At 27.0% G+C, this 11510-nt stretch overlaps 3 protein-coding genes across 5 annotated transcripts; 2 read left to right on the top strand and 1 right to left on the bottom strand.

Moving 5' to 3' along the window:
* Positions 1–990: 990 nt before the first annotated feature.
* Positions 991–4634, top strand: LOC128954269 (sorting nexin-6-like). 3 transcript variants are annotated; one of them, XM_054299845.1, is made up of 10 exons: positions 991–1011; positions 1150–1768; positions 1870–1971; positions 2072–2182; positions 2279–2524; positions 2623–2827; positions 3063–3265; positions 3333–3492; positions 3604–3689; positions 4158–4634. In XM_054299845.1, the coding sequence occupies exons 2-10, from the start codon at positions 1610–1612 to the stop codon at positions 4218–4220; spliced, it is 1335 nt and encodes a 444-aa protein (XP_054155820.1). In that variant the 5' UTR covers positions 991–1011; positions 1150–1609; the 3' UTR covers positions 4221–4634. The 3 variants fall into 3 exon arrangements, with proteins under 3 accessions (XP_054155820.1, XP_054155819.1, XP_054155818.1); XM_054299844.1 differs by lacking the exon at positions 991–1011 and adding an exon at positions 1017–1076; XM_054299843.1 differs by lacking the exon at positions 991–1011 and having other exon boundaries at positions 1084–1768.
* A 1301-nt stretch (positions 4635–5935) lies between these two features.
* On the bottom strand, positions 5936–7663 carry LOC128954323 (chymotrypsinogen A-like). The gene is made up of 4 exons (XM_054299900.1): positions 7422–7663; positions 7121–7204; positions 6434–6923; positions 5936–6118 (listed from the first exon to the last, which is right to left on the bottom strand). Exons 1-4 carry the CDS (start codon positions 7646–7648, stop codon positions 5936–5938), a joined length of 984 nt encoding a protein of 327 aa, XP_054155875.1. The 5' UTR covers positions 7649–7663.
* A 1690-nt stretch (positions 7664–9353) lies between these two features.
* On the top strand, positions 9354–11385 carry LOC128954322 (uncharacterized). The gene is made up of 4 exons (XM_054299898.1): positions 9354–9672; positions 9767–9861; positions 9965–10772; positions 11273–11385. Exons 1-4 carry the CDS (start codon positions 9354–9356, stop codon positions 11383–11385), a joined length of 1335 nt encoding a protein of 444 aa, XP_054155873.1.
* The last annotated feature ends 125 nt before the right edge of the window (positions 11386–11510 follow it).

The raw sequence follows: 11510 nt of genomic DNA, 5'->3' as shown, positions 1-11510 counted from the left end.
TTAATATAAAAAATTTAATTTATTTTATTTGTTTGTTTGTTTGTTTCAAATGTTGTCCAGTGATTGACACTAAATATATATATATATATTATTATCGATGAAATTATTTATTTATTTATATGAATTTAATTAAGAGAAAAAAAATAATTAAAATAAAATTTTAAAAAAAACTTAATTTTTTTCCACCAGAAAAAAAGTTATACAACAAAAATTTGTTACATTTTATCAAATATTTTTTTTGCATAATAATTATAATACAGCAATATATAAAAAAAATATCATTAAAAATTCAAAAATTACTTTTTTTTAAATGGAAAATTTAATGAAATTATGATGATAAAATTAAATTAAAACTAAAAAAACATAGAAAATAAAAATAAATTTTTTTTAAGTGATTAATCAAACACTTGCTGTAATTGTTATAATCAAAAATTAAATTTAAAAATGTATTTATTATATAGATATATATATTTAAAATGTTTTTTTTTAAAATATAATTGCAAACAAACTTTTATTTCTAAAAAAAACTTAATTTTTTAATTATTAATACTATTTTATAATATTATTTTTTAAAACAAATTTTTACATTAGATTAAAACAAACTAAACTAAATTATTACTAAATTTTTTACTAAATATATAAATAAATTATACAAACTTTTAACACATTATATAACACGAGTAATAATTTTTTTTATTATTAAAAATTATCAAAATATCAAATATATTAATAATTTTTTTTATATATATATATATATTTTCTGCCATATCATATATCCAGTACATAATAATCCAATATATATACTGTATATCAGTGTATGGTATGAATTGACTGTTTTTTATGTATATTAATATTTTCAATAATAATAATCAATGGGTGTGTTATTTATATATACAGTATATTAATATACTGTATATTACTGTAATATACTGTATGTATGTATAGAAAGCCAACCAAACAGTAATGTTAAGTCAAAATTGCAGTCAAAAACATAGTAAACACAACACTACTGTATGTATTAATATGTATTGACTCTACAATTAAAACGCTTAAAACACATTGTATTGGATTGCAATGTAAAGTCATTTAACATTACTATACAATACAACACTATTATAATAATAGTTATTATTATTATTACTGTATTAGTCATACAATTGATTAACTGATTGATTGATCGATTGATCGGCCGATTATCTCCAGCCAAGTGGTCACTAACCGATCCGCTGTCACCACCGCCGCCGCCGCCGCCAATGTGTATGTCCTGTCAATAATAACAACAACACAAACAACGTGTCCACCCGATTGTCTGCCGGCCTGACCGACTGTCCGCCCGTAAAAATCAAGTGTCCAATACAGACAACAACAACACGTGTGTGTGTGTGTGTGACCACTGCCGCCGCCGTCGCCGCCCGTCAGCCACAACAACAACAAGAATAACCAATTGGTTGTTTTGAACGACCACTACTTCATTGACCTCCTCCTCCTCCTCCTTGTCCTCGTTGTTGTCGTTATCGTTGTCATTGATTGAGAGACGACAACTCCCGATAGATAGATAGATAGATAGATATCGGGATCGACGACAACAATCACAGCACACGCAAGAAATATGCTAACACTTCACGACGGAAACGAAAACACGTCGTCGGCGTCATCGTCGGCGACGTCATCGCCGCCGCCGCCGACAACACAATCTAATGCCAAACACCGACAACAACAACAACAACAGTCGCCATCGTTGTCGCCCAACTCAGACATCAACAATAAGGTATTGATTGAAACCTATTTGGACGAAACTGATCCACTAATCTGTCTCTCTCTCTCTCTCTCTCTCTCTCCCACTCATTGGTTGTCGATTGCCGTGAAAAGACACGCTCAGACACCGTAGACTTGGATGAATCGCCGCTAGTGGTGGACATATCCGATGCGCTGAGCGAAAGAGATCGGGTAAAGTTTACAATACATACAAAGGTAAGATTATAATCGTGCGGGTAATCACTCCCCCCCCCCGAAACTGATTGATTGATTGGCCTATTAATTGACGTCCATTTTTTGTCTCCCGGCCGCACAGACCAAACTACCAGAGTTTAAGTCATCGGAGTTTTCGGTTGTCCGACAGCACGAAGAGTTTATTTGGCTGCACACGAGTCTTGTCGATAATGAACTATACGCCGGTTTTATTGTATGATTACCCCATCCAATACCATACCATCACATGTATGGCCCACCAAATTGACTAATTGTTTCCCATTTTGTTGTTTGCTGTCTATATGTATAGATACCGCCGGCACCTCCTCGACCCGATTTTGATGCCTCACGCGAAAAGCTCCAGAAGCTGGGCGAAGGCGAAGGTACGATGACTAAGGAAGAGTTTCAGAAGATGAAACAGGAGTTGGAGGCCGAATATTTGGCAACATTTAAGAAGACAGTGGCAATGCATGAAGTATTTCTACAACGGCTGGCCATTCATCCGAAGTTTAGGGGCGACCAAAACTTTCGTATATTTCTTGAATACGATAGCGATGTATGTATTGGTTGTTGTTGTTGTTGTCTTTAGATGTGGAAGAATAGAGCTGTGAATCTAATCTCTTTTGTGTCCATTTTTTTTTATAAAAAAAATAGTTGAGTGTTCGGGGAAAGAACAAGAAGGAAAAACTGGTCGGACTGTTCAGTAATATTAGATCATCAGCTGATGATATGCTGTTGAGTACGACAATGAAAGATGTCGACGAATTTTTCGAAAAAGAGCGACAATTCTTAACCGAATATTTCAATCTAATCAAAGATTCGACCGGAAAAGCCGATCGGATGACCCGATCGCATAAGAGTATGTCGTTTTTAATGGTTAAAACCATTTTGTTGTTGTTTATTAATTATCGGTAATTAATATCTCTCTCTCTCTCTCTGTCTCTGTCTCTCTCTCTCTCTCTCTGTCTATCTCTCTCTCTCTCTCTCTCTCTCTCTCTTTCTCTCTCTCTCTCTGTCTATCTCTCTCTCTCTCTCTGTCTATCTCTCTCTCTCTCTCTCTCTGTCTATCTCTGCCACCAAATCAATCAATCCAGATGTTGCCGATACCTATATTAAGATATCATCGGCGCTGATCCAGTTGGCCACTGTTGACCAAACAGATTTGGAAACATTCTATAGTAAAGTATCCGATTGTCTGGAAAAGGCCCGCAAAACTGAAGGACGTATTTCATCCGATGAAGACCTAAAACTATCTGATTTGCTTCGGTATTATATGCGCGACACTTCGGCTGCCAAAGTAATCAATTGATTTGTTTACCGATGGATTTAATTTACCGATAATTTTGTTTTTTATATCTATTAAGGATCTACTCTATCGGCGACTGAGATGTTTAGCCAATTACGAGACTGCAAACCGTAATCTAGAGAAAGCTCGCGGCCGTAACAAAGATATTCCCGCAGCCGAATCGGCTCAAGTAGAGGCCAGCGAAAAGTTTGACAACATATCGAGGCTAGCAAAACAAGGTATGTGTAGGGGTATAGTAGGCCCCACCCCAACCCCCACTATAAACCTAAATAATTATCGACAATTTTAACGCTAACTATTTGTTGTGTGTGTGTCTGTCCGCCCACTAGAGCTTCAAGACTATAAGACCCGAAGGGTGGCCGCCTTTCGCAAGAACTTAATCGAATTGGCCGAACTCGAGCTCAAGCATTCCAAGGTATGGTATTTGGATGCGTGTGTGTGTGTTGTGTTGTGTGTGTATGTATGTATGTATGTATGTATGTATGTATGTATGTATGTATGTATGTATGTATGTATGTATGTATGTATGTATGTATGTATGTATGTATGTATGTATGTATGTATGTATGTGTATGTATGTATGTGTATGTATGTATGTGTATGTATGTATGTATGTGTATGTATGTATGTGTGTGTGTGTGTGTATGTATGTATATGTGTATGTATGTGTATGTATGTATGTATGTGTGTGTGTATGTATATGTGTATGTATGTATGTATGTATGTGTGTATGTATGTATGTATGTGTGTGTATGTATATGTGTGTGTGTGTATGTATGTATGTTTGTATGTATGTGTATGTGTGTGTAAGTGGTTGATGACAACTACATTATATAAATGTTTTGTTTTTTGTTTAATTATCGATAAATGTTTTGTTTTGTAGGCCGAAGTCCAACTGCTTAAGACATGTTTGACATCACTTAAAGACAACGATATGAATGATTAACAAACACTCGAAAAAATAAGATGAAAATGAAAGTCAAAAAAAAAACAAATTTTTTTATAAATATTTTTTAGATATTAATCGACAGTTTTTTAATAAAAAAAATGGAAATCAATTGTTATAACAAAATTACAGCAAAATAATAGGTAATTAATTATTCACACAATTAGGAGGTTATGTTATAAACAGGTTTCGGACTCTGAATTTTATAATCAATTTTTTTTTTTAAAAATATATATATATTTGAAAAACAAAACAAATAGAGTATAAGTTATATATATATATTTGGGACCAAATTAGCAATTTTTTTAATATTTAGATAAATATGGAAACTATTATTTGTTTTGTGATTTTTTTGTGTGTGTTTGGCTAACAATCGATGTTAAATTATTTAGATTTTTTTTTAGTTTTTATTTTTTTTATTATTTGTTTTTTTTTGATGAATCAATTGATCCAAAATTTTTTGTTGGTTAACAACACTTAAGAAATCATTGACTTTTATTTAATTATTATTACATATATTTAAACAAAAAATTATTATTAAAGAGAAATATAATTATTATTTTGAAAAAACAAAAAACAAATTTTTTTTTATTATTATAATAACAAATTGAAAATTGTATATTATTTATAAAAAAAATTAGTTTTATTTAAATTTATATATATATATATATATATATTGATATATTTAAATATATAAATTATATTTACAATTAAAAAAAACAATACAAAAAATTGAGATAATTTTTTTGTGGAGAAAATTATTATTATAAAAAATGTTATACTATTTATAAATACCTATTAAATTATATTAATAAAATAAATAAATAAATATTACTTTTTATTAAATTTTTTGTTTGTTTATTTATTATTAATACTATTCATATGTTTTTAATAAATTTTATAATAATTTAAACTTATTTAGCAGTTTGTAAGTTAATTTTTTTTTAAATAAAAAATCTAAATATATGATATTATATACATATTATAAAGTTAATTAATAATTTTTTTTAAAAATTGGTAAATTGTTCAACAATTCAAATTTAATAAATATTTTCTAATAATAATTTAGTTTTATATATTAATAAATATAAAATAATTATTTTATTTTTTTATTTATATGACTTTAAAATAAATATGTATCAATTTATTTCTTATAATTTAAATTACAAATAATTAAATATATATATATATATATATATATATATATATATATTATATCATATAAATAACAATTTGAATTTATAGTATTTTAATATTTAACAAATATTATGCTTAAATATCTATTGTATAAATCTAAACTACTAATTATTTATTTAATTAATTAATTTTTTAGTTAATTAAATATTATTATTTTTTAAAAATCTACACATTATATTGTATTTGTATCATATACTGTATATATATATATATATATATATCAGGGTTAATTGGATTTTAGGGAGAGTCTAGTTAGGAGATCAAATCCCAAAATCTCTATATTAAGCGGGGGCGTGGGGGGCGGGCGTCAAATGGCTTTCTTAACCTTGATATACTGTGTGTGTATATATATATATATATCTATATTATTTATTAGTCAAATAACTAACAATATAAACAAACAATACAAACAACAAACCAAAAAAAATAGTTATTGTTTGTACTAATGTTTATATAATTAGTTAATTAATTTATATATTAAAAAAATATATAATTAATTAAAAAACACATTAATATTTTTAGTTTCGGCTAACAGTGCGTACAATCCATGATATTTGATGGGCTATCCTAACAAAATACATTAGACTATCCGTTGTTAATCCCGTACACGACTGTCCCTTTAATGCATCAACTTCGACTTGTATACCAATTAGGACAGCCCTATCATTAATGTATTGTATGAGTGGACCACCAGAATCACCCTTTAATATATATATATATATATATATATTTACAAACAAACAAACAAAAAATTAATTATAATTTATTTTCATAATTTTGGTATAATTTATTAGTATTAAACAAAAATTTATTATATATTATTAATCAGGGTGTTAAGCAAGATTTTAAGTGGGGGGAGGGGGGGATTGACTGGTGTGAAATTTACAAAATTCTCGAAAAATCTTGGGGGGAGGGATTTTGGCCTTAACCCCCTACCCCTTACTTAACGACCCTGATTATTAATATATATATATATATATATATATAAAAACAAAAAAAAATATTTATTTACTTACTTTACAAAGAGCCGATCCCGTATATTCGGGATCTCTTAATCCAATAATACATTTTCCGTATTCATCGGTAGTATTAGACATTTGTCCTGAAATCCTTGTCCAACCCATTCTCAGCCGATCCTCATTTGGTTGACTGTTATTTAAAAGTCCAAAACCGGCAAACAATGCAAACTCTTGTCTAAAATTAGTTAGACTTTCTTTTGGCAAACAAATACTATTCATTGTTTGTGTTGTATACATGAATTGATTGTCCGATTGTTGTACTACTGGTGCTGTTGATAATGGGTTGTTGGGTGTGGGTATCGGTAGTTCCTCTTTCAGTTTAATCAATCCAATGTCGTCACCAGTATTATGTGAGTACTCGTATACAGGATTTACAAAATGTTTGTCCGATTCATATGATTTTCCTAAAACACGTTTATCATTGATTCCCGGATAGACAACAATACTATCGATTTTGTAGTCTTTATACTCATTTTTGATCATAAATCTGATTAAATATTTTCAATTAATAAACAATAGTAAGCTATATATATATATATAATGTATATAATGTTTATATAGTTACTTATATAAACTTAATAAATATACTTAATAAAACTTTATTATTCAATTATAAATATCAAAAAAATTGATATTAAATTTTGATTGTATTTTTTTCAATAAAATAATATATTTTAAACATACAGTACATGTGCGGCAGTAATAATCCATTGTTTATTTAGTATAACTCCTGTTCCCGATATACTTCTATAGCAATCATTAAAACAACTATATAAAAAAAGATAACTATAATGTAATAACAATTAAACAAAAATATATAGGTGGGGGGAAGGGGTAGATTACAAAAATATTTTAAAAAATCTTGAGGTATAGGCTATAGGAGAGGTGGGTATGTGATGAAAAATTTTAATCCAAATTTGATTAAATACTCAATAAATAAACTTTTAAAGTGTTATAAATTGTTGTCAACTAATTGCTAACTTACAGCCAACTATCATATTTTAGTGTTACTTCAATGTATGTAATCCATGGCCACTCTCCCGGTTCAGCCACCCGTCCGTACTGTACTTCACTCAACATAAGTGATGATCTGTTATACCATTTAAGACAATGTCCGACATCTTTAGTCAACAACAGTGACTGACGTCCGATACCACACCTGTCGAGCGTTACGTTCGGATAGTCAACAATATCCGAGTGTTGGCCAGTCATCCACACAACAGCCGATACTATGTATACTATGTGTACGTGTTTTAGACAAAAATTTTATATTATAATTAAAATATATTATAATTATTAATATTTATATATATTTAAGTGACATTATATTATTTTCTTAAATATTTAAAAAAATATAAAATATTATATAATAAATAAATATAATTTAATGCAATCTACTATTGAGCTAATAATTAATTAATTAAATAATAACTAAATATAATGTAATTACCAATTATTATAATAATTACTAAACAATACATTATAATTATTTATTACACTTATTTACTGATTTTAATAATAATAATAATAATAATAATAATAATGATACACTTAACACTGTTTAGTAAAATAATTAAAATTATAATTTTTTTAAATTTGGTAAATTGTTCAACAAATCAACTAATATTATTATTTTCTAATAAAACATAAATTTTTATATATTAAATAGAAAATATTTTTTCATATATCTATATAATATGTCTCAATTTATTTCTTATGATTTAAATTACAAATAATTAAATATATATCTTAGAAATATAATATAATATTTAATGTTTTATATAATATTATATAAAAACTATAGTTTAAGTAATGATTGAAATAAATATACAGATATATTATAGCTTGTATTCAGTAATATTATAATATAATAGTGATATATGAATAGCAATTAACTGATTACTAACACTAGAGTTATATGAGTATTAAAATATTATTTAAGATATTATGTTAAAAAATTGTTTAAAAAAATAGATTATATTATTTTTGTAATTTAAATCATACGTAAAAAATCATATATAAATATCTATCTAATAATATAATATCTATATAATATGATATCTAATAATACTATTAGTATTAGTAATAATATTAAATATATTTATAGTATCTAATAATATATTTATATAAATCTATAATTTAAATCAAATCACACTAATTGAATTAATATTTTTTTTATAAATAATATTATTTATAGTTGTTTGTGGAAAAGTATCAAATTAAACATAACTTTAAATTAAAAATATCATTCAAACTAAATGGTGTAATGTTTGCTATAATAATAATATTGATTTATTTATTTAAAAAATTTAATATTAAATAATTGAAATAATATTTTGAAATCAAGTTACAGTAAATAAAAAAACAAATTTTCTATGTTATTATTAAAACTTTTAACTAAATAAAAAAATATTTAAATTTAATACTGGAATAATTGTTTTGTTTTTTAAAAAAAATATTATGAATTACTAACAAAATATGTTAACTAATTACTTATAATTATACAAAAATAGATTTTAATACAATTTTTATAGACTATTACTTATATTTATATATGATATCATTATTTAGATAACCAATGATATAATAATATTTATCTATTAAATAAAATAATTTAAAAAATTTTAATAGTTATTAGATTTAGATTTCAGTAATAATAATAATAAAGTATATAAAATATATATATTATATAATATCTGATAAAAAGGTATATAAAGGGCTTATAAATTGTGTTGTTTTTATATACTTTAAAACTGTTTAGTTATAATTAATTTTTTTTTAAATTTTTTTTATATTAAATTTTTTTTTGTATAGTTAAATACTAAGTACTATAATTTAGTTAATAATTATTTAGCAAACAATCAAAACAACAACTATGTTGTCTATTATATTGATTTTGCTATTGTTTTATCCAATAATGATAGCAAATTGTTGGGAACAACAATCGGCACATTTGGACAGTCGTGTATTGGACAGAGCAAACAACCGGACGGAACTCTACGAAGATTTGTTATACTCTATGAGTATTGATCGGCATTTCAAGGATAGTATGGTTGGCTGTCAAGACCATAACATACAGACCTATGAAGGCATTGTTAAGTTTGTTTTGGCCAACACTACCGCTCATCTATATATACTCACCAATGCCTACGACATAACAGATTTGGTTCAATTAACATATCATGGATCCCAACAAAAACCGTCGACACTCTACACATTGGAGATTAAAAAGAGAAGTAAAAATAATTATTATTTTATAATCAAAATGTTTTTTTCAAAAAAAAAAATAATTATATATTTTTTATATTTATTTTTTAAAAATATTTTCAGATATACACTGCAAAGTAAGGATCAGTCCGGTTGACAAAAATCGGTTCAAACTAACCGCCCGATTGGACAACGTAAAGCTCGTCAACAACTATATGGTTTAATTAAATATCTCTCTCTCTCTCTCTCTCTCTCTCTCTCTCTCTCTCTTTTATCTCTAATTAATTAAATTAAATTAAATTTATATATTTATTTTTCAAGGATCTAATTGGACAGAAATCGGCGGCACTGAAGGCCGATATACTTTACAGTTCAGTGATAGACAATCCCGCGAATACCATACAAGAGGAGACCATTAAGCATACAATTCACAAATCATTCACAACACAACTTAGTTGTCAAAACTTTACGAAAATCATCAAAAATGACTACAAAAGTGATTATTCGGTTCAAATTGGATTCAGATTCTGGTTTTATCCTGTGTTTAACGTTCAAAGACGTGATCTACTAATCGGACAACAAATCGACAATCAATTTAAAGGAGAAAGTATTATACAGACTGTGGATCAGACATATGAGATCAATAAAAAAATTACAGTCAATCCATATACGAGTGTCGAAGTGACAGCCGTTGTCCAAACGTTCAACAATATGAACAACTCATACACTGCCGATCTAATTGTTTCGGGCATCGGACCGAAATTCGGATCAACCGACCAATTAAAAGGTTTACAAATCTACGATATCCTATACCGCGACAACAAACTAAACGACAGCCTATCGATTAAAATCGGCAAAAATACTATTTCGATACCCGTCTCGGATACTATTGTGGCCACTTTCGCTGTCCGCTCGTACACAACAGTTAGGGATATCAGTAAAACCACTACAACATCACCAACAACAACAACAAGAACTATCACCACCGTTACCGACAGGACCACCACAACCAACAGTAATATACTAGTGCCGACACCAAATGGATGGGATAGCAATAAAGATATAATTTATCTAACTGATAGCGCATACCATACCTACACCTACAACTGGCCATTTATTATAATGATAGGTATGGCAGTTGTTGTTATGGTAGCGATGCTTATCGGCGGCATTTTTTACCGATATCGTAGATATTACTATAATTTTTAAACATATATATACGGTATATAATTATCTATTATTATTATTTAAATGTTATAAAATATTTATAATATTTTATAGTACTTTACTATATTAATTGATTTCATTTCATATATATTTTATTAATTGATTATATATTATATACTGTTTTAATTAATTACATTTATTTTTTGTATTAGTTATATATATTATTTCAATTATAAAAATTTCAAATCAAATATATTTAGAAAATTTTATATATTTTATTAATTGATTATATATTATATACTGTATTAATTAATTTTTTTATATTACTATATATATATATATTAGTTATATATATTCTATATATTATGTTATATTATAATATTTTTTTTTATTATAAATTAATAATAAAGATTACTAAAGTATTTACTAATTGTATATAAAATTTAGTTTATGATAAAACAGTATTATATTTTATGGCCTGTCCTAACAAACCGACATTAAACTATCCGATGTTAATGCCGTACACTGTTGTTGAGTACTGGATAGTACACCAATTGGGACAGCCCTACCATTAATATATATAAATATATATATCTCAATACAATCATATTATTCACGTAATCATCGGTACACTACATGTGCGGCTATAATAATCCATTGTTTGTTTAGTATAACACCCGTTACCGATAGACTCAGATAG

The sequence above is a fragment of the Oppia nitens genome, unplaced genomic scaffold (genome assembly GCF_028296485.1).
Source record: "Oppia nitens isolate AA-2021 unplaced genomic scaffold, nextdenovo-longstitch-racon4-pilon3 scaffold26_pilon_pilon_pilon, whole genome shotgun sequence".
Lineage (NCBI taxonomy): Eukaryota > Metazoa > Arthropoda > Arachnida > Sarcoptiformes > Oppiidae > Oppia > Oppia nitens.
This window is presented reverse-complemented; position numbering and strand designations above follow the sequence as displayed.

Bases quoted from the DNA above. Each gene is read 5' to 3' on its own strand.
- LOC128954269 (XM_054299845.1), top strand. From the start codon at position 1,610: ATGCTAACACTTCACGACGGAAACGAAAACACGTCGTCGGCGTCATCG. The intron at 1,769-1,869 runs GTATTGATTGAA...TGCCGTGAAAAG, and splicing joins ACTCAGACATCAACAATAAG to ACACGCTCAGACACCGTAGA. The intron at 2,183-2,278 runs GTATGATTACCC...CTATATGTATAG, and splicing joins AACTATACGCCGGTTTTATT to ATACCGCCGGCACCTCCTCG.
- LOC128954323 (XM_054299900.1), bottom strand. From the start codon at position 7,648: ATGACTGGCCAACACTCGGATATTGTTGACTATCCGAACGTAACGCTC. The intron at 7,205-7,421 runs GTAAGTTAGCAA...TTTTTTATATAG, and splicing joins CTAAAATATGATAGTTGGCT to TTGTTTTAATGATTGCTATA. The intron at 6,119-6,433 runs GTAAGTAAATAA...TATATATTAAAG, and splicing joins CGGGATCGGCTCTTTGTAAA to GGTGATTCTGGTGGTCCACT.
- LOC128954322 (XM_054299898.1), top strand. From the start codon at position 9,354: ATGATAGCAAATTGTTGGGAACAACAATCGGCACATTTGGACAGTCGT. The intron at 9,673-9,766 runs GTAAAAATAATT...AAATATTTTCAG, and splicing joins ATTGGAGATTAAAAAGAGAA to ATATACACTGCAAAGTAAGG. The intron at 9,862-9,964 runs GTTTAATTAAAT...TTATTTTTCAAG, and splicing joins AGCTCGTCAACAACTATATG to GATCTAATTGGACAGAAATC.